At 33.8% G+C, this 24,150-nt stretch overlaps 1 protein-coding gene across 1 annotated transcript; it reads left to right on the forward strand.

The window, feature by feature from the left end:
* The first annotated feature begins 928 nt into the window (after positions 1–928).
* On the forward strand, positions 929–23,530 carry LOC140442108 (odorant receptor 83a-like). The gene is made up of 6 exons (XM_072533185.1): positions 929–1,000; positions 7,174–7,345; positions 9,500–9,875; positions 13,623–13,725; positions 21,045–21,152; positions 23,246–23,530. Exons 1-6 carry the CDS (start codon positions 974–976, stop codon positions 23,528–23,530), a joined length of 1,071 nt encoding a protein of 356 aa, XP_072389286.1. The 5' UTR covers positions 929–973.
* Positions 23,531–24,150: the final 620 nt, after the last annotated feature.

The following is a 24,150-nucleotide window of genomic DNA, read 5'->3' on the forward strand; positions in this document are numbered from 1 at the left end:
AGACCGTAAGAAGACGGCTGAGCAAGATATAGGCCATTCCAGCCCTATCGACGCCTCTAGACAACAGATTGATTACACCGTGTAAGGCCCAAATCCTTTCTGATTTGGGTTCTTAAATGTTAGGCATCTTCGCTGCCTTCTGGGCTACCACCCGTATTATGCTCCCCCATCCGCCATATTGGTGTAGTGTCACTTCCAGATATTTGACGCTTTTCTTGGATGTAAGATGTACCTCTGCACTTAAGAGTTCCATTCCTTGTCTTTTCCTTTTACTCTTTAGACTAATGAATTCGATCTTCTCTGCTGCGAGTTCGTGATCTGTCATCCAGTCTTTCACGACGTTGCTTGTATATCTTACCCGAAATCGGAGATCCGGCTACTATCAGCACAGCGAGATCATTTGCAAAAGCGAAGGGCGTTATACCTTCTCCATATTCGCAGTTCATGACCCCGCCAATTGCCAGGTTCCATAGCGACGGACCCAAGACTGATCCCTGTGGGACTCCAGCCGGTACGTCATCTAGCGTGCCCTTTTCAATCATGATTTTTCTGTTCATTCAATCATGAGTGTCCATGTTTTTTCCCTGTTTTAAATGCTTAACATTTGTAAATGTAAATTCTTTATTTGGTCGTGTTGATCTACAGATTTACATTAGGTCAAAATTCAAGAATTAATGAAAAAACTAGGATTCAACAATGCCTAAAGAAAGCGTAATAAATATTTTTCAATACGATCTAATTTTTTTTTATTTTAGGTATATCAACACTGGTTATGAAAACCAATGACTATTGCAAACTTTTTATTTGGGGTATTAAGTTATACTTTATGGCTGTGTTTATATGGCCTACACTAAGTTTTGCTGTAAAGACCATTTCTGTTATCATCCACTTTTTGGTTACAGCCTTTGTGTTTGTTGGTCTTATTTTTTATCTGTATGACCATATTACAGATTTTGATAAGGCAACGAATGTAATGTGTATGGTTATGTTGGTTTTTATGGTAAGTCAATACTGTTATCTTCACTACAAAAGAAAATTAATATTTTCCCATATTAAGATTTCTCTCGTAACTCTTATTCTTACAATATAAGCTTCGGCTCTACTATATAGGGTATTTAATAAGTTATGACCATTTTTATTTCGAAATCGATACGAAATAAACTCACTGTATATAAAGAAGTAGTGGATAAATAAAGAGATTCAAATTAAGTTTAATAGAAATCGTTAACAAATATTCATATACAGAGTGAACTACAAAAAAAAATTACGATTTCTCCTTATTTTTTAAATGTACATTTCCACATACAATTGGTTCTGGAATGTTATTGGTTCTGGATCAGTACCAGGTAAAATTAGAATTTTCGGTTTTTTCATATTCATTGAATGTTTACTGTCATTATAGGACGCGCCGCTCAGCACAATATTTGTCGAGAGGAATCAGGTCCTACTTCGTATGCAAAAAGAAATGTAAAGAAAAACTATCTGGTAACTGCTTGACATCTTATAATCAACGAGAGCCTGTTGCCATATACAAAAATGCACTATTACAGAAGCACATCGATGTTAGAAAAATGATACATGGACTGTAACTTTAGAAGAACTGAAGGCTGCCGTGCTATTATGTACGAAAGAGGCGTCTACGGTGCCAAAAATTTCCAAAACCAAGAGCTTGTGGTTAACAGTATCAGGTCCTCAGGTTTTTTGGCAAAATATACCACGTGGCAGATTCAAGGATGTTAAGAAATATCTTAGTTTTGACGGAGTATATCTCACAAGACCCTCTGACAACAATAACAGAAAAAGCCAAAATCACAGAAGAAGGTATAATTAAAGCACTAAAAATAGCCAAAAAGAACAAAGCACCAGGACCAGGAAACGTAAAAATGAAACTGCTGAAATATGGGGTATACCGACAAAAGGACGCGGAAAAAAGGACGCATAGAAAAGGACGCGGAAAAAAGGACGCGCGAAAAAAGGACGCGTGGAAAAAAGGACGCGTGGAAAAAAGGACGCATATTATTAATGAAATACTATAAATAGTTTATTTTAATTGACAATAGCAATTACCCCCGTTTATCCCCTATATATAATTACAGAAAATGATTCTACCTAACCTAAAATCGGTTACGGTAAAAGTAAAAAGTGAAAAATATTTATATGAAAAAAACTTGCCTTCACACTTTATCCAGGCTTAGGACTGGCAGCAGAAGCTGGCGTGTTTACAAGTTTTTTTTTATTTTTTTTTTATTTTTTGGAATTTTTTTGTCATTTTATTTTTTTTTTGTTTTATTTTTGATATTAATTTTTTTTGTATTTTTTTTTATGTGAGCAATGCCTCTCAAATATTCTAAAGTTGGCCTGTCAGCATAATCGGCAACAATAGCCCTTATCCTGTTTGCTGTATCTTGATATTTTTTTTTGCGTGGAGGTACATTGCCCGAAATGTACTGCTCTATTTTCAAAACATTTAAATCATATTCTTTTTTTAGAGAATTAATAAATTTCCAAATATTCGGATGTGCACTATTGAGAAGAGAAGAAAAGCTGTTGTGCCATCCTTCGACAGCATTATTAGTTCGAGGTATATCTTGGTCTGGACCAGTGGACCGAGTAAAACAGTATAACTATCTTGGAACAACAGTAAATGAACAATGGGATCACTCACAGGAAATAAAATGTAGAATAGAGAAGGCTAGGAGTGCATTCAATAACATGGCCAAACTCTTTAAAAGCCACAACCTTAATCTGGAGATAAAAGTAAGGCTCCTACGATGTTATATCTTCTCAATATTGTATTACGGAGTTGAATCCTGGACACTAACTGAAGCAATGGAGAAAAAACTTGAAGCCTTCGAGATGTGGCTATACAGGCGAATTCTAAGGATATCATGGACAGACAAGATAACCAACGAGACCGTATTACGAAGAGTGGACAAAGAAAGAGAGGTGATGTATACCATTAAAAGGAGAAAGTTGGAATATCTCGGACATATAATGAGAAACAGCACTAAATACAGATTACTGAAGGTAATCCTACAGGGTAAAGTATTCGGAAAGCGAGGAATTGGGAGAAGGAGAATATCATGGTTGAAGAACCTGAGGAAATGGTTCTCCACAACAACAACGAATCTATTTAAAGCATCAGTCAATAAAATAATTATAGCCAGAATGATTGCCAATATTCGGAACGAATAGGCACTGAAAGAAGAAGAAGAATATCTTGGTCGGCCAAATCGTAACAATTCCATACATTTGCTGGAAAAAGGGGTTGTCTTCGATTTCCTCTTCTAGCTAATCTCCCTATCCAAGTGTCTTCAAAGTAATTAATCAGCGGCACTAGTAGTTCTTCATTTTGTGTATAAAAATCGCTATTGAGCAACTCCTCGTACACTCTGACTACATGGTTGTCTGGAACAAACGCAAGAGCTGTCAATGATCTTATGTGAAGGGCGAAGTCAGGATTCTCAATATATCTACGTTGCAATCCGGCACTTTGAATATGGCGCCACATACACTGCGAGAAATAAAAAAAAACATCCGCGGATTCTCACATTTGGGAACTCAGTTTGTGCAGCATTCATTGCCGCTCTTTCAAAGTCCATCATTATTGTTAGAGGGCGCAAGGCCGGATTCAACACCTTTAGTTGCTGAAAAACACGTGTATAAGTCTCTTGTGTTTTGTTCGTTAGAAGTGCAAATACAGTCGGGATTACATTACTGTATCGCACTCCATGAATTGTGTATATTTGAGAAAACAATGGTGGTGCTGAGTTAAATGTTCCATCGGCATACCAATGATCGCATTGTTCCATAAATCTTAAATTTCTTTGTGTTGAAAATAACAAAATACGTTCTTCTTCTGGCCCGCTATCAAATAATAGAAATAGCTCACCGCCTGTAGTTGTTTTATATTCTTCAGGAAGCACAAGTTCTTCTAAATTTCTCGGATTTGCGGGCGTACCTCCTAGCTCGTTCCGAACTCTTTGCACAGTTTTCTTTAACGACGACACTGATGGAAGTTGTGCCGTAGCAGCTAAGGAAAGTCCTTGAGAAATTTCACTTACTACACCTTGGGTGGAGTGTTCCAGTTGTTGTGCAACTTCTTTCATCCGGTTACAAGCTTCTTTTGCTTCAATCTTTGCCGTGTCTGCAACGTGATTATGTTCTGTGGATTTTGTAATTTCATCCACAACGGTATGCACTCTTCCTGTACATTTGCACTTATTATAAGTAGCACACTTCCAAATTGTCTTTTCACCAATCATCTTTTTTTATGGAGAAATCCATTATAAAGTAACAAGTTGTTGCCTTTTTGGCTTTTCACAAACGCTAACACCATCTTAACAGACTGATATCAATTTGTAAAATGTTTTCTTGTTAAGAACAGAATAAATTACCTACCGCGACAAGTTTCCCCTATATAAACAATTTGGTTAATGATGTTTTGTTATATCGGACCTTTTGTAATATTCATTTCTTAAAAACAATTATCAAACAATTAGAAAGTTTTATTTTCTTACTAATCGTTTCTATTTACATTCTGCGGACATTACCTGCGGAATTTACCAACTTTCCGGGTCGCGTTAAACCCTCATTAGACCCCTTACTGGGCTGGTACTTGGGTTTTTCTAATCCCATACATAATTCTGATAATATGGAATCTAACCTGTTTCAATACCAGAAATCTTGAATCAACATTATATTAGTATTTATTATTTTACTTAAGATATTTTAGTCCTAAGCCTCGATAAAATGTGAGGGCAAGTTTTTTTCATATAATTTTTCACTTTTTACTCCTACCGTAACCGATTTTAGGTTAGGTAGAATCATTTTCTGTAATAACATATGGGGATAAAAAGGGGGTAATGGCTAATGTCAATTAAAATAAACTATTTATAGTAATTCATTAATAATATGCGTTCTTTTTTCCACGCGTCCTTTTTTCGCGCGTCCTTTTTTCGCGCGTCCTTTTTTCCGCGTCCTTTGGTCTCGCGTCCTGTTTTCCGCGTCCTTTTGTCGTAGATTCGAAATATGGAGGTGCAAGGGTGGTATCATTCATATGAGTATTATTCAATAAAATCTAAGCAGAAAAGGAGATACCAGAGGAGTTAAATATATCATATATGTTCTTCATTTTCAAAATAGGTGAAAAAAGGTCGCCAAAGAACTATAGAGGGATTAGTGTAATGCCTTTAATAGCAAGAATCTTTTCCACAGTAATAAAAGAAAAAATAGAACAACACATGTACCATTATGGCAAAGAACAAACCGGATTCCGAAAAGCCATATCGTGTCTAGATAATATATGCATCACGAAATAGTTGATAAAGAACAACAAAGAAATATATTAAAACACATATGACCTTTAGTTGGAGAAATCACATGATAGCGTGCCCAGAAAACAACTATGGGAAGTAATGAAAAAAATGTACGTAAAAGAGAAATAGGTGTATACAACACAAAAAGTATATAAAAAAAACAGAAGTGCCAATTAAAATAAGGCAATAAAATAACAAATACAATCACTGCAACAAAAGGTCTTAAACATGGATGTGCTTTATCACCTACACTTTTTAACCTATATATAGATCAGGCTTCGAAGATATGGTATAGAAAATGCGAAACAATGGGCATACCAGTACAAGAGAATATATTTAATTCACTTCTATTCGCAGATGACCAAGTCATTTTTGCACAAGACAGGGAGGATATGTAATATATGATAAGGAAAAAAAGGAGGACTATGAGATATGGGAATTTAAGATAAATATGTGTAAGACCCAATACTTGTATTGGATCCAAGGATGCAGATTTGGACATTGAACTTAAGTTTAGAAGAAGAGACTATTAAGAGTTGTAAGGTTTTTAAGTATTTAGGATTAATAATAAGCCGAGATGGGGCTTGAAAATTACACTTGTATTGAAGATATAGAAATAAAAATACCACGGGAAAACAAGCCACAAAAGCAAGGAACGATATGGAACAACACCTTAACCAAAGAAACAAAAAAAAGGATCTTTTAGAGCATACTGATGAATATAACTTTATATGAAGTAGAAGTTTGCGAAAATAGGAACAGTTGAACTGAAGTTTAATTAAAGTAGAATGTTTAATTACAAAAAAGTTAGGAAACAGAGCCTTGCAATGGTACCTGCATATACAAAGAATGCCAGAGCCCAGAGCCAGAGAATTGAAAACCGACAAATTTCCTTTAGCCTCTACGGTTTGGAATGGATTTATAAAAAATGGTGCATGTTACAAACCGGGAATGAACCTCACTGTAAAAGAACAACTACTGTCTTCTAAAGCCAGTTTATTCACACAGTACATATTAAATAAGCCGGATAAGTTTGGCATAAAATTTTGGCTTTTGGCTTGCGTAAAATAAAAATATATTGTAATATATCCTTATACTGGTACTGATCATCTATCTAAGAAAGATGAAAGTGTTAATGGACACGTTGTTTTGCTGATAATATAAAATCTACTGGTATTGTACTGGCAAAAGTATTACTACAAATAACTACTTCACATCGATGAAATTGGTCAAAGCCTTAGAAAATAAATCAATAAGTCTTGTGGGTTCTTTGAATCGCAACAGGGACGAAGTCCCTCTAAGCGTAAAGCGTGAAAATAGAGAACTGTATGTTACCCATATATTCCAGAGCAACGAAAAAATAACACTTACTGGACACCAAGAAAAGAGTTGAAAAATGTGCTTTTGTTGAGCTCGTTACATCAATCAATGAATGTTGCTGTCGATAGAAAAAAACCTCCTAAAACAGTAAGTTTTTATAATCAAACCAACTGCGGGGTTGATGTACTATTACAAAAGTTGCTTTAAGACGATGAACTGTACGTATTTTATAAAATTTATAAGAGCAATACATGTATGTAATATATATATATATAGCAGACTCGGTCAAAAAATAGGTTCCTGTTATAGAGATGCATACTACACAACAAAACTGTCGTTTACCTGACTGGGTAACTGTCATGAAAAAATCCTATTTCCCTGGTCTATTTAGGATACAAAAGAAATTAAGGTCCTATTTTTAATTCCTATTATTACATAATTATATGTACATCTAAGATACTTTTTTTATTCAGACTGACTTATGGTTTGATACTTTATAAGATATTTTATCTTTAATTTTTTAATTTATTTTTAGGGTATGTACAAAACTGTTATTTTATGGTACAAGTCAGATGAACTTAAGTCTGTATTCCATATAATATTAACCGACTTTTGGCCATATGATTTAATTAATTTAGAAAGCAAAAGAAAGATTAAAGATATGTACCGCTTAATGAATGGATTAATATGGTGGTTCTTTTGTGCTGGTAAGACTTTTTCAATTAATATCATATATACATATTAAATTTATACGATAACAATTCGAAAGTTACAATATGTCGGTCATGTAATGAGACATCCAGAGAGGTATAATCTTCTAAACCTCTAAACCATATTGGTGTCACATGCGTAGCATATTCTAGGAGGTTCCTTCCTTAGTAGGTGCTCGTGAGTCAGTCTGGTATGTCCTATTCTATTCGAATATGATGTAGTACAACCTGGTCTATTCGCTTTACTAAATTTGGTGTTTTCGCTGATAGATTTGGGTTTGCTTACCGCAAATTATTATTTGGTTTTTTGTGTACTCATTGATTCATTTTTTCATATCTAAGTGAGGAATTTGGTTAGTTCTATCATCGAGTCTCTCCATTTTACAAGCTTTTTGGCCATTTGATCAGCGATCTCATTTCCTGGTATCCCCACATGACATGGTATCCACACAATATATAGTTGTTTATGATTATTTTGTAGAGTTACAAGGTCTTTTTTAATCAGTTCTAAAATCGGATGATTCGGATATTAAGTAGTCCTTAGGTAGTGGAAACTTGAGCAGAGAATCCTTTGTGACAATGGCGGATCCTACTGTTTCCAATTTGGGTGTTTTTGATGTCTCGGTATAAACTAGTTGACAGGATGAATATTTATTTTTAATATTTTAGAAGTATTGGAGAAAAAGATGAAGTGGTATTGTCCTTAGTATAAGTTGACAGATCTGTATTACAATTCGCTCCGTGCGTGACTGACGCGACACCTACCGCCTTCATCTGACAGTTTTGGACCTAACAATTTTCAGGTTAAACATATGACATATGTTTGACATTGTTAAATACATGCGAAATTGACAATTATTAATAATTAACTTTTTAATTATACTTTTTTAGTTTATGTACAAAATAAATGTAGTATTAAAAACTGGGTTTCTCAAAATTCATCAAAATATATCTTTTCAACCACAAACGGAAAAGAAAGGGAAAAATCTAGTACTGGCAAATCAAGTTTTTCACGTGAAAGAGCATATATTTAAAAACAGTAATAGTAAAAGTTATAATATAAAAGCTAAAGTCATCAGGTACTCTGCAGTTAACTTGAAGCCTTATAAAAGATCATTTAAGGTAAATTATTTAAATTTTTCCTATTTCAATTGCATAAAAATGAAGTTATGTGATATTTACTTTTTCATATTAATAGCACGGATCCATCTTTTTCTTTTCTCTAATTTATATGTAATCTTTGGGAACCTATAACTATACACTTACTATTTTTGCTATTATTAGCACAATTAAATACCCAATATGTATTTGCACACATTTTTGATAAAATTTATGCGTAAAAAGGTAGGGCCAATTTTGTCATATTTCGCCGCTACGCACGCTGGCATCGTTTCAAAGTACCCCTACCATGGTCACGCACGGAGCGAATAGTCCAAGGGGGAGCATAAGCATAATCAATATTGATATGCATAATACCCGGAAATGTGAAGTTCCTAATTCTTTTGCTAAACGATGGTCGAAGATTAGGATTTTGATTGTAATTAGAATGTGTGGAGAAAGCATAGGGGTAGGTCGGGTTGTTTGGATTAGTTGATAGCTTGCTTACGTATTGTAAACTGAGACGTAATCTTCTAATAGAAAGTGGAGATTCATTTTCTTCGACAAAAAGACTGGACTGGTTCTGTAAGCTCCTAGAGCTAGTCTTAGTGCGATATTTTATACAATATCTCATTTTTTAATGTTGAGTCCTTAGCTGAATTATATACAATTGATCCATAATCTAATTTACTGCAGATTAAGGATTTGTAAATATTTACTAGCTGTGTTGTGTCTGCGATTTACTTCTTGTTACTATGTATGATGTAAATACTTAGATACTTGTTTGAGTAAAAAATATCACGTTAAGGTAAAATTAATAAAAAAACTAATATTAGTTAACAATGCGGTACGTAAAAGTGAAAAGCTGAGGAAAAGTTTTAAAATATGGATTAAGAAATCTACAAAAAATATTAAAACTGACCAAGTAAAAAAATAAAATGTTTTAAGTCGCTCTCCTCTAAACTAAGCAAAAGTGAGTTACAATGCTTTTCATATCAGGTGTCGACACACAGTTTTCACTTAATAATTACTTTTTTTAAATATGTTTTGTAGGCTTTCTGTACGCTTCAATGTTCTTAATTCCATCATTGTTTTCCACTAGAGGACTCCCGTACATCATTTCATATCCCTTTGACTGGACAGTTAGTCCTTGGTATGAAATTATTTACTGTACACAGGGATTTGCTCATGGAATAACTATAACATTCATTGGTACTGGAGCCAACTTTTTGGTTCTGGGTACATTATTGAATATAAGCAGTCAGTACTGCATCCTTCAAGAATGCTTCGAAATCTTCAATACTCCTGAAATGTACTCTGCTAACAAGAAATTAAGAAAAATTATGAATGATGGTTTGGAGAATAAATATACTGACGAAAGAAAGGAATATTTTGTTAGGTGTGTTAGACACCACCAGCTTATTTTAAGGTAGGTTTAGCGTTACACAATATATACACAATATATACAATAGATATATTTGAATACATAACGTTTTTGACATTTATATTCTTTATTAGCAGTAAGCTTGGTTTTGCTTTTCTTCGTCAATATGGGAAATTATTTTCAGCAACTTAATAGTATATTACTTTATGAGGCGGAGAAGCATGACTTTTCTTGACGCGCCCGATAGAGGGCAAGTCAAGAAAAGTCGCTTCTTTGCCGAATAAAGTATACTATTTTTTCTTCAAACGTAGCAATTTTCTACCGTAAATAGTACAATTCATACGCTATTTTTACTCGAAATTAACTGTGACAACTATCAAAGTCGTCTAGATGTTAGAAATTAAAATAATTAAGTCGTCGGTGGGATTTGCGTCTCCCTGGTTATAAGTGTTTGACAGTTGTTTGCAATTATTAAAGACAGCTTATTGTTGTTGCAACCGCAAGCGCAAATTTAGTGCGAAAATGGAAAACCTAAACGAAATTGAGTCCGCGGCTAATGATGCAGTAGCACGTTTGGGGCCCTCCAAGTCCGGAATAAAGTATCGGTTAGCGTACAAGCACTTCCAAGAGTGGTGCGATACAAGAGGAGTACGGCAAGTTACCGAACACGTTTTACTGGCATATTTTAATATAATGGAAAATGAAAATAAATGGAAATCTTTTACAATGTGGTCACGATACTCTATGATAAAATCCGAGTTAGTTATTAGAAAAAATGTGGATATAAGCAAATTTTTAAAGTTACGTGCCTTTCTGAAAAAAACAAGCGAAGGATATACTGCAAAGAAGTCTAAAGTTTTCACTAAAGACGAGTTTGATAAATTTTTGTTTAAAGCGCCAGATAAGTTGTATTTGGGATTAAAGGTAAAAAAATTATATTGCAAAGCATGTATATATACTCTACTAAATTATAAAAATATTTCAGATTGTTTTGTTAATTGGGGTTACCGGCGCCTGTCGATGCGACGAAATGGTAAAAATGAAGACTGTGGACATTGAGGATAAAGAAAATGTAATAATTATCAAAATCCCAGACAGTAAAACACGACAAATTAGATCTTTTACAATAATTGGTCAAAACTACATTAAACTGTATAAAAAGTATGCATCACTGCGGCCTGAAAATTTCACAGAAAACCGATTTTTTATCAAGTACCAAAATGGAAAGTGTTACCGAAGCGTCATGGGAATACATTCGATCAGCGCAGTAGCCCAAAAAGTAGCTAGATATTTAAATTTAATCGATGCAAGCGCATACACGGGTCACTCTTTACGACGAACTTCAGCAACACTTTTAATTGATGGAGGCGGAAATCTAGAATGCCTCAAACGACATGGGGGCTGGAAATCAATCACGGTTGCCGAAGGATATATAGAGGATTCAATAAGAAATAAGAACGATAATGCTCAAAAAATTTTAAACCCTCATGATTCGCTAACATCGGGAATGATTGCTGAAAGTTGTTCTCGACCATCAGTATCATCAACAATTACCAATGCGTATCAAGAGTCGGGAACATTTTTGCACGATTTCAATTTTGAAAATGCCTCAATAACTAATTGTACTTTTAATATTACTATAAATAAAAATGATGTTTAATTGTTGTTAATGACATTTGTATTGTTGCTTTGTGACATGTTTCATATTGTTGCCATGACAACATTTTTCCCTCCGCCGTAAAGAAATGGGAAAAAAACTGCTGCCGGCGGAGACATCAAACTTTGACAGGATCAAGTTAGATAAGTAACGTCATCATTATTTAACGTTTGAAGAAAAAATCTTTTTTGACGTGACAACGTCTTAAATTAGGTTGTGGCTCGGAGTCATTCATGAAAAAGTGTAACGCCCGCTCACGTCTGTTACGATGAGTCACCGAACGAGAGAGAGGCCCGCCGGACCGGCGAATGCCTTTCTCTCCCACTCAAACATGATCGGTCCGCTGCGCGCGCAGCACTAGAGAATTAGGCGCGTTGAATCGGTGCGTGCTTGTGTCTCTGGGAAAAGACGTTGTCACGTAAAATCTTCGCCCGTAAAACCGACTTTACAGGCAATCGATTTTTTTTTTCATATTGACTTTACCAAGTACTTTTAAAAATCGATAAAGCGCGTAAAGGATATTTTCTCTGCTTACGAATTTTTTGTAACAGAACGTCTGTCACCTTATAATACAGGCAAAAAATGTTTTTGTTCATGTACACAGTACATTTTATTCGCTCTCTCTCTCGTCTTGCTTGGGTGCGCGCCGTCTGATGTTCCAGCGAAACACTTTCATCCAGTAAAGCTCTTGTTGTTTGACTTGCTTATTGCTGTTGTGCTGTAGCTAATTATATTCACAAGGAAAGTTAAATTCCTGTAATTGGCTGTATAGCATTAATCACATCTTAATGTATACCATGTAGACCTTCTGTCTCGACGATTAATGCGGCGTCGTCCGCATAACATAATAAATATTTGGATTTCTTTGTTCCCCATTCTGTAACCATGACCTTTACGTACTGCTTATATCATTTCGTCCATTATTATATTAAAGTGGGCTACAGAAGTAGGCTTAACGAGTCACCCTGTCTGACTTCGCTTTGTACTGTTATAAACTGTGTTAGTGTTCCATTTATCTTTGCCTGCATTCGAATATGTAAGTAGATGTTTTCGATGGTTTGTATAATATTGATTGGTATTTTTCTTTTATACAGTAGATTTAAGACGTCTTCGACTTGGATGCGATCGAAAGCCTATGTCAGGTCTATAAAACATAGATATGCTAGTTTATTGTACTCGATGGCCTTTTCTGTGATTTGTCTTAGTACAAATATGGCGTCTATGCAGGATATTCCGGATCTGAATCCTTGTTGTTTATTTGATAAAGTTGTTAGTTTATTGATTTTGTTGGTTAGGACTTTTCTGGTAAGCTTAAGTCCGGTCTTCAGTAGATTTATACCTCTATGATTGTATGGGTCTTCTTTATCCCCTTTCTTGAACATTGGTATCATTATGCTGTCTCTCCATGCGTCTGGTATCTTGCAGTGCAATATTAGTTTGTGTATAAGTTTTGTTATCTCTAGGGTTATATTTTCTTCTCCTTGTTTTAGAAGCTCGTTAGTTATTCCGTCTGGTCCTGGTGACCGAAAGTGTTCTCACTCATTTCAGTTTGAACTGGAGAGTCTTCAGTAGGACTACTTGTCCTCTATTCAATCATTTCCCAGTTAGCACCTTTTAACCATTGCTATAAAATTCTTATGAGAGTCTATCATGATACTTATGTCTTTTATATCAATTGGTAGAAAAAAATATTGCGGTGTGTTCTGTATGGTATAAGCAACACAGTAATTTTGTGAATTGTTACCATTGTACTGCCCTCCATAGATATGATTTCTGTGGTTGTCGGATTTTATATTTAACAAATTTAATTTTTATGTTTTTCTGTAGAGTTGGTAAAACTGCATGGAAACCAACAAAATTATGTTACTTTTTAAGAATTTTAAATCATCGACCATTTTACAGAACCTTCACAACTTAAAAAAATATAAATCTTTTGAGTCTTTCTCACAAAGATCCATAATTACAACTCACTCTATATATTCATCATTGATTTAACTGCCTAAGAATTTTTATTTTCTTTTCCAATAATGCTGGTTTTTGGATGCTTCTAGAACTATAAGTTTTACATTTATTTAAGTAAAACATCTATATCAAACTTTAAAATAAAGATTTTTAATATACCTATTATATTTTAGATTTACCAAACAGCTTAACAATGCAATGAATCCTCTAGAGCTATATCAGTTAGCTGTAAGTATTTTTGCTCTTTGTCTTGGCGCTCTTCGTATTGCAAATATGGTTAGTATTTTTTATACCCATATATTTTCCCAAATAATGAATAAAAGATAAAATAAGTAATCCCCAACAACTATCACTTATTTTGTAAACTATGTTATAAACATTACTTTCTTGTTTATGATCTTCAAATAAATAGTTTATTACTATTTATATTTTGTTCATTTATGAATTTTCTGTTTTGTTTTATTATCTTTTTTCTAAAAATAGTTAAAGCTAAAACGTTCTTACGATTAACGACCTACATATCCTGTTCAATAATTGAGGGGCTCGGTAGTAAACAATGGTATTGGACAAATTTGGATTTTTCCCGAAATATTATTTAAAAGATGACAAGGGACATGGCAACGCGCGAAACTTGACTTATTTTATCCTCCGAATAATAGATGGCGCCAGATTTATTGCTTAAAACTTGGTAAGAGACATGCATAAGCATGAAAATAATGTTATGTATCCATGATGGCGGAAGACAAAGCAGGTTGTTCAAATCTAAATGGTTTTTTTTGATGTTAATAGTGACAATTCTGAGAGCTACGATGATTACGACTCAGATAAAGATCATGAATTTCAAATATTTAGTGAAGCTAGCTCGAATAAGTTTCTACAAAGAAGGTAATCTATTTATATTCTTAGAATAATTGTTTTGCAAGTAAAAAATGGTAAAAGGTGTACTTACCATTGTTTACATCCACATTCGCTTTGCATAAAAACTTAATATTTTTTACTTGCAAAGATGAAAATGGATTCTCTGCAGCTATAATGCTTAATATTATTTTTATTTATGTTTTAGAAAACCTTTGAAAGAACATGGACTTCAAAAAATGTCTTCTCACATATACCCAGAGTCCAGTACTGAAGAAGAAGGGGAGGAAGAAAAAAAAATAGAGAATTAAATAAACACAGTAAACAAGAAAAAAATGATTCTATTTCAGGAAAAAAATCTAGAAAAAGGAAACGCAATTGAAGTAAGCAATTAAAAACGAAAGAGCTCAGAAATCGCGGAAAAGAATATAAACAATACAGAGGTATGGAAAATATTGTTTTATTAAAAACACAAGTTCCACCGTGTAGTTGCCCCAATAAATGTTATGAGTTATTTGCATCTCATGAAGAACTGTAGACAATTTTTGTTAATTTTTGGGACATGAACAGTTTTCATACACAAAATGCTTACTTACAAGGTTGTATGGGATCTAAAAATGCTACTAGGAAGAAAACTAAAGCACTAGTGTCAAAAAGATCTCACATCATTGAATATAAATTAAAATCACAAGGAAAAGATGTTAAGGTATGCATGGCTTACAGAAAATCGAAGACGAAATTCTAGAAAAACAATTAAAAACTGAATCAAATACTCCAAAATCAGATCTAAGAGATCGACATTCAAATCATCCTAAAAAATATTCCAATTCTGATATCAATTTTTTGAAATCTTTTATTGAAAGCTTATCTAAGTACAAAAGTGATAATTTACGGCTCATTTTAGGAAAAGTATCGATTTCGCCTATTTTACTTTATACAGACATGAGAGTTACAGCCTTATTTTCAAATAAAAATGAATATACAGTTCTATGTGAGATATGTGTGATATTTTTCTGGGCTTCTTCCAACTTATTAGGTTTACGTATGCGCTGATTTGTGAGTTTTTTCTCGAGCACAATACGGTCAACTGTTGCCACTGATACTTTTGTTAAAAAGAGAACATGTTTGCTCACTACAATAAGGCCAGGAAATGTATATTTTGGAAAGAGATATGTGAAAAATTTAATTTCGCACAGATTAAAACTATTCAATCGATCTGGTCCATCATTTGCACACAATTCAAACACGATAAAACTATAAAGTTCATGTAAATTTAACTTAATTTTATTTAATAATTAAAAAGTTATTAACAATATTCAAAAACAACGATTTTGTTGTTTATTTTGCAATAATTTTTTTGTTTAATAACCAATTTTAATTTAGCGTCTCTTATGTTGTGTATTTTTTTTGAAAAAGTTATTTGTTAAATCTCTGAATAGGCAAGTTTTTAGGTAATTTGACATTTGTAAAATAATAAGTTTGACGTTTTAATTGTATATTTAAAAATATTTTCACTAAAAAACTGTATATACCGTTGATTGGTCTAGTGCTACAATAAATTTAGATTATATTACATTTTCCAAATATTTATACAATTCCTCGAATTCCATTGAATCGACAAATCCTTTGTTTTCGTTTTATGTTAACCCTCGAACCTATTGCATCAGCTACCTTAATCTCATGATGCAGGGAGGATACAACGAAAGATAGCAAGTAAAGACACGTTTCTAATAAAGAAACGCTTAAATTTTTTGAACGATTCTCTAGTGTTTCGGACAAACTTTTGAATTTATAATGAAATGCTGTGCTATCAAGCTCAAGAGCACAGAATATAAAAAACTTAAGCGCCACCTATATTTAGAAAAAATGTAATAAAATAAAACAGAAAGTTAACAGCTGATCAAAATTCAAAGAAGTTAAACTAATTACTTGAATATAATTAACAAAAATTTAATGTTTATAACATTACAAAACATAAACATTGTTTTCAAACAATTTTTTCAATGCTAACCCGGCGCCAGTGTGGTGGGGTATGAGATACCCCAGTAAGTTTAAAATTAACTCCAATATTTTTATCGGTAAATTAGCGCGACAGGCATTTTAGTATCTTTCGTTAAAACCTTGGAGGAGGTCTCGCAGTTGTTGATTTACTTTAGAAGTGAACGCACGCATCGCTGTTTTGATCCAAACGTCGTTGGGGTATCACATACCCCACCACACAGGTAAGTGAATATATTTATGGTAGTTTTGTTTGAGTTGGGCATTCACATTTTTATATAATTTCCGTTGAAATTATTTATTTTTAATGAAAATGTGAAATTTTATACATAAATTATTTATGTTTTTGTTCTAGATAATGGCTTATCGATATGAACGGGAGCAGGCGAGGCTTCAAGCTTTATGGGACGATTCTCAAGACAATGATGTAGTAATTGGATCGACAAGCGAGAACGAATCCGACAATGAAGACAACTCTGACAGCGGGGAAGATGCTATTGATTTAGAACAGTCGGTGGCTGATATAAAAATGGAAAATGAACTTTTGGGGCAAGGACAGCAGAGTCAAAAGGCACTAAATGGCCTTCAACAAGCTTTAGTATAAATTTAAGAACACGCTCAGTAAATATCATTATGCATTTACCAGGTGTAAAACGAAATGCAAAAATGTCGAAAACTCCCGTGGAATGTTTCAATTTACTTTTTACACCTAGTATGATGGATGATGTCGTAACTTGGACTAATATAAAAATAAAAAGGAAGTCCACTTGCTACGATGAAAACCATCAGTATGCAGTTCGCGAAACCAATGAAACTGAAATAAGAGCATTGTTTGGACTATTGTACTTGGCTGGGGTGTTTAAGTCTGCTCGGCTTAATTTAGAAGATCTTTGGTCTACCGATTTAACCGGAATAAGCTTATTTAGAGAGACGATGTCTTTACAACGATTTATTTTTTAACAGTCGATTTATTTGTGTACGTTTTGACAATATAGAAAATCGAGAAAGAAGAAGAAAACTCGATAAAATGTCTGCAATTAGAGCAATTTTCGAAAAATTTGTACAAAATAGCCAAGACGTCTATACGAAGCAAATACCTTACTATTGATAAAAAGCTGGAGGCATTTAGAGGCCGCTGTGATTTTCGCCAGTATATGCCGAAAAAGCCTGCACGAAACGGATTAAAGATATTTGCTCTCGTTGATGCAAAATCATATTATGTTTTGAATTTAGAACTATACGTGGAATTGCAGCCAGAGGGACCCTTCCAATTGAGCAATAAACCTAAAGACGTAGTTCTCCGACTTGTAATTTCGATATCTGAAACCAAACGGAATGTAACATTCGATAATTGGTTCACAAGTTATGAGCTGATGCTAAAACTTTTAAAAGATCATTAACTGACCTCTACTGGAACTGTAAGAAAAAACAAAAGGCAAATACCTGAAAGTTTTATAACATCTAGGCACAGGCCAGTATATTCCTCAAAATTCGGATTTCAAGAGAGTATAACGTTAGTTTCACATGTACCAAACAAAGGAAAAGTAGTTCATCTAATGTCAACTGTACACCACACTTCTGTTATTGAGGACAATACTGGCGAAAGTAAGAAACCAGAAATAATTTCTTTTTATAACGCTACAAAATGTAGGGTAGATGAATTGCCGGCTTCGTACGATGTTTCACGTAATAACAAAAGGTGGCCCATTACAATTTTTTATACGATACTCAACTGTGCAGGTATAAATGCTAGAGAAATTTATCAACAAAATACTGGCGATTTTCAGTCAAAACAAAGGGAATTTTTGAAATTATTAGCAATACAGTTACGGTTAACAGAATACAAACAAATGCGGTCTACCAATTTAACGCTTCCGCGAAATTTACAAGTCTATTGTGAAGGAACTGTAACAAATGATGAAATGCAATCAGATAAACGAATGAAAGTATCCAAAAGATGTAATATTTGCCCGAGAAACAATAAAAGAAAGATAATTGTGTGATTTGTAAAAAAGCTATATGTTTAGAAGTATTCGGTGGTGCGTTATGATTCTTGCTATTTAGCTAAAAACAATTATAATGTATTCTGTATGTTATGGTTTTTCCAAACATTTATTTATTTTTACTAGTTCTCTGATCTTTTTTTTATAAGCGAGAAAAAATGAGTGTGATGTTTTTTTATGCTGTAAAATAAGACAAAAGATGTGCGAGTCAAAAGAGGAGCAGAATGTGGAACGGACCATAGACTACTGACTCAAAAATGAGCATTAATTGGAAACATAACAAGACCCCCTCCACAGAAGAATCGTTGAACACTATAAGAGAAAAACAATACAATATAGAACTACTCCAAGAACAATCAATAAGAGAACTATACCAACAACGTCTAGACCAAAAATTAATAGAATTCAGATACGGCAACATCGAAGAAATATACGAGCATATAAAGGCGAGTATAAAGCAAGCAGCATTTGAAGTCCTTGGGGAAAAAGAACATATAACAAATAAACAGCACTATTATGAAATAAATGAACCAACAAAAAGAATAATTCAAGAAAAAAAGCAACTATACAGAAAATGGCTGACTACAAACAACGACGAAGTTTATAAAGAATATAGAGAAAAAGATAGAGAAGTGAAAAAACAAATAACACAGCAAAAGAATGAAGAATGAAAAAGAATCTGCTTAAATATTGAAACATATATAGGAGGTACAAAAACTTCGGAGTCATGGAAAGTACTGAGAGGATTGAAACAAAACTCAAAAGAAAAAATTAAATTGGGAAATATACAGGACAAAGAATGGAAGGACTACTACAAGGAACTATTAATAGAACAAAGACCACAATTCATTGGAAAAGAAAACAGGCGAAGACGAAGCAGATTCCCACAACAAGAAATAGAAATAACAGATAGGGAAATGAGAACGGCCATAAAAGCAATCAAAAATAAGAAAGCACCGGGACCTGGAGGCATCTCACCTGAGCTTATAAAATACGGATCAAAAAAATTACACCGGATGATACAATGGATATTTCAGAAAGCCATAAATGGAGAACAGCTCCCAAAGGAATGGACGGCGGCATATATGACATCTATATTTAAGAAAGGAGATAGAAAACGATGTGAAAACTACAGAGGAATAAGCGTAATATCATCAATAGGAAGATTATATGGGAAGATACTGCGAGAAAAGATAGAGCAAGCGATAAAAGGCAAAATCGGAGAGGATCAGGCAGGCTTCACGGCAGGAAGATCATGCATAGACCACATATACACACTGGAACAACTGTTGGAAAAGAAAAAAGCAAAAATAGAGATATACACTTGGCATTTGTGGACCTGAGAAAGGCGTATGACTCTGTACCAAGGTCAGAACTATGGGAGGCGATGTACAAATTAGAAATACAGACGGAACTCATAGAAGCTACAGAAGCTCTGTATAAAGAAAATAAAGTGTCTATTAAAATGGGAACAAGAATCATAGGAGACTTCACCACAACAAAAGGGCTCCTGCAGGGTTGTTCCACATCTCCAACCCTATTGAAAATATACTTAGAGAAAGCCTTGACTACATGGAAAAGAAAATGCGAAAGCATGGGAGTACCGGTACGGAACGAATACCTTTATACATTAAGTTTTGCAGACGATCAAGTAGTGATTGCACAAGACCAAGACGACCTCAGCTACATGATGAAGAAACTACAAGAAGAATATACCAAGGCTGGCCTAGATAATAACCTCGCGAAAACAGAGTACCTATCTACAAGTGAAGAAGACATAGAAGATCTACAGATTGATGACAACGTAACAATCAAAGGAAAGGATAAATTCAAATACCTGGGGTTTATAATCACGAAAAAGGCAACAACAGAGGAAGAAATTACACAAAGATTAGGACAAACAAGAACAGCAATCCGACAACTTAACTCAGTATGGTGGGATAGACACCTAAATATGAAGACAAAAACGCAGATTTATAAAACATTAGTGGTATTATGTATTAAGTATTATGACGTATGGGGCTGAAAATTGGATCATAAACAAGAAAAACAGCAGTAAGATAGTAGCACCAGAGATGGAATGCCTGCGAAGATGCTGCAGAGTAACAAGAATGGATAGGAGAAGTAATGACGAAATAAAGCAAAGAACATCAATAGAAACAGACATACTAACATATATAGAACAAAAAAGACTAAAGTGGTATGGACATGTAAGAAGAACTAGCGACAGCAGATGGATAAAGAGAATAACCGAATGGAGCCCCATAGGAAGGAGGAAAAGAGGACGACCCCGAAAATCCTGGAGGAACGAAGTAGACGACGCCATGAGTAAGAGAGGACTAAACGATGGAGAATGGAACAACAGAGAGAGATGGAAACGGTTGAGCGAGGGAAGGCAGTGAATACTGTAGAATCCCTAAATATATATATATATATATATATATATATATATATATATATATATATATATATATATATATATAAATAAGACATTTTTAAAATATTCAAGTATTTAGTTTGCAATTTGTTTCTAAATACTAGCTCCTTTTGATTTAAGTTTGTTATATGTTAACATACAAATCACAATAAAATTTTTCTAAAAATGTGTTATTTTTATTTCAATTTTTTTTTTAATTTGGGGTATCTGATACCCCACCACCCAGGTTTTTACATTTTAGTCTACCACAATGGCGCCGGGTAAATGAAAATACCTTTTTTTAAATAAACTTTTAATTTTAGGAATCTTTAGGTAGCGTTGCAGAACAAGCAGTAAGTTTCATATATTTAATTGGGTTTACAATGCAGCTATTTATCGACTGTTTCTTTGGAACATATCTTTACCATCAAGTAAGTGGACAAAACAGAAACTAACTAACAAATCTAATTGGCTTTGATTTTATAAATCGCTTGTACCCGTGTTTGCCAAAGTATCAAATTATTGACTCACCATACGACAGGTGCTCAACGACAACAAAATGTTTATAAAAATTACCATATTTGTAAGAGGTGGAATTTTAACGAGTTTGTCATTAAAATCTACTTTAGAGTCATCTGTGGAGTGTATAAACCACATTACCTGAGCGAGGTACTGGCTGACTGTCCCAAAAATGTCGCCTGCTAGGTATGCAATCATATCCACTCACGATGAGAATGGCAATGAAACATCGAAACTCTTTCACCGTAATTTGAGGATCTTGACAGAAGCCTTCCTTATGTTTGCTTTGAATGCCTTACACCGCCATTTACGTAACTTTAGTTAAACTGAAACTTCATGTTAAGCCGACTAAGTACCTCTGCAAGCGTTACATAATACTAACACTCGGTCATAATGGATTAAAAGCTTTATACAATATCAAATTGTTTTGCCTTTCGAAATGATCTAAATTCATGTTTAAGTGGTATGTTTAATACTATTTATTGGCATATATACTTTGTAACAAAAATCAGCTTAGGTGGTCAAAGAGAAGATTAGGTGGTAATAAGCTGATCGAACGCATGTCGAATATTACAATGAAATCGTTGTTTACAATGAATTACAATGAAACCGTAATTCGTATTCCAGAGATGCAGATACGTCAACTGCGACGTATACGCATATCTGGCTGATTACGAGCAAGCGTTTGATCGACTACAGCACGCCAATATGATGCAAATACTAAAAGAAACAGGAATTAAGAACCAAAACCTGAAAATAATTAGAAATTTTTACTGGAATCAGACAGCAAATCTCAAAGTAGAAGGTGAAAAGTAAAACTGACTATGTGAAAATTATGCGTGGAGTGAGGCAAGGCTGTGTTTTGTCTCCTCTAATCTTCAATCTGTACTCTGAAAGAATATTTATTGAAGCTTTGCACGAACCTGAAAAAGGTATTCTACTAAATGGTTACCGGCTAAACAACATCAGATATGCAGATGACACCATAGTATTTGCGGACAACTTAGAATACCTACAAGTTCTTATGAACAAATCACGTATTACAGTCAACAATATGGACTAAATATAAACGTTAAGAAGACAAAGCTTATGATAATTACCAAGAAAAGGATAACAGAAGATTAACTCTACGCCAACCAATCTTCTGTAGAAATAGTGAAGCACTACAACTATCTCGGCACCATAATAAATGAAGAATGGACCAACAACCAGGAGATTAGAGCACGCATGGTAAAAGCTAGATCCACCTTCAATCGGATGGAGGCCTTCTTCAAGAGTCACAACCTCTCTTTTGATACAAAAATAAGAATGCTGTAATGCTACGTCTTCTCTGCCCTTTTTTATGGTGTTGAATCGTGGACCTTGAACGAAGATTTGTGCAGAAAACTGGAAGCATTTGAGATGTGGCTATATCGGAGAATGCTTAAGATCCCGTGGACTGACCGAGTCACAAATGATGAGGTTCTCAGAAGAATGAATAAGAACCAAGAGGTACTGACCACCATCAAATCTTGAAAGTTACAGTTCTTCGGACATATTATGCGAAATGAATCCAGATATGCTCTCCTTCAAGCCATCCTGCAAGAAAAAATATTTGGAAAACGAGGTCCAGGAAGAAGAAGAACATCTGTTAGTTGTTGCAGAAGAGTTGAAGAGTTACACTGTTAATAGAATAATGCCAAAATTTTATACCGTCAATAAAATAATGCAAGAAGGTTATACCGTTAATAAAATAATGCAAAAAAGTTATATCGTCAATAAAATATTGCAAAAAAATATGTTGTCAATAATAATTTTAGGTTTAGGACTCGCTAGGTAATGTTATTTGCTTATTTGGACTTTGTTTATTAGTTTAATCCATTCTTTACCCTTTTTGGATATTTAACTGTTTTAGATACAAAATTTGCTTTTGCATTTATGTTTACGCTTTAATTTTTGTTCATGTGTCATAACTTAAGTGATAAGCTCTCGAAAATATCATCAATACAATAACTTTCTTTGTTAGGCAAGTCTCTTGCCAGATGCTATATTTCATAGTAAATGGAGGACTTTGGAAGATGAAGAATTAAGAAAAGATTTTGTATTTTTATTACAAAATTCGCAAAGAATACCACAGTTTAATGCTTATAACGTCTATGATATGCATATGGTGTCATTTATTAAGGTGAGTATGCTAGTTAAAAATAATAAAATTAGTAATCTTAAAAAAGCAATGCGAATCACTTTCATTAGCATCATCAGCTTTGGTGATACGGACCTAGTTGAGCCTCAACCTTCTTCAACTTTGTAGTTCCGTTCCAATAATTTTCCGTTCAGTAGCATTCTTTATAGTTTTGTGTTAGGTTACCACACCGATTTTTCTGACATCCTTATCCACATCCTTGTCTATTTTCCACGTGATTATATTTATGTGTTTCTGTGGGAAATAGGTGGTAGCAACCAATATAAATAACAATGTGTGTTTGATAGTGACATTGTTTATCATGTCATAAACATATTGCAATTGTTTATAAAATTGGTCCTTTTTTTCTTATTCTTTTTATATTCAGATTTTCAGAAGAATTTTCCTTTGATTCTAAGAATATTTGTTTTGTAGTCATCAGTTTGAATTCAAGGACTTATAAATACACTCCTTTTGATGTTCCTCAATTTATATTTTCAATTGACAATCAGCAACTATAATTATATTAGTAATTTTATATTAAATTGCTGTTTCTACTTATGTCAAATCAGTGCCGATCATCGTGCTTAAAAATATGTTAATGGTCAAATCTTTTATCATCAGCCATTTACATAAATTAAGTAAAAGTTATATAATTTAAGTTAATATTGTACAAATACAAATTGTTACAAATCCTATTTATGCACGAACAACATTTTTCCAGTCTTAAAAATTTGCAATATAGAAAC

This window comes from Diabrotica undecimpunctata, chromosome 5 (assembly GCF_040954645.1).
Source record: "Diabrotica undecimpunctata isolate CICGRU chromosome 5, icDiaUnde3, whole genome shotgun sequence".
Taxonomy (NCBI): domain Eukaryota; kingdom Metazoa; phylum Arthropoda; class Insecta; order Coleoptera; family Chrysomelidae; genus Diabrotica; species Diabrotica undecimpunctata.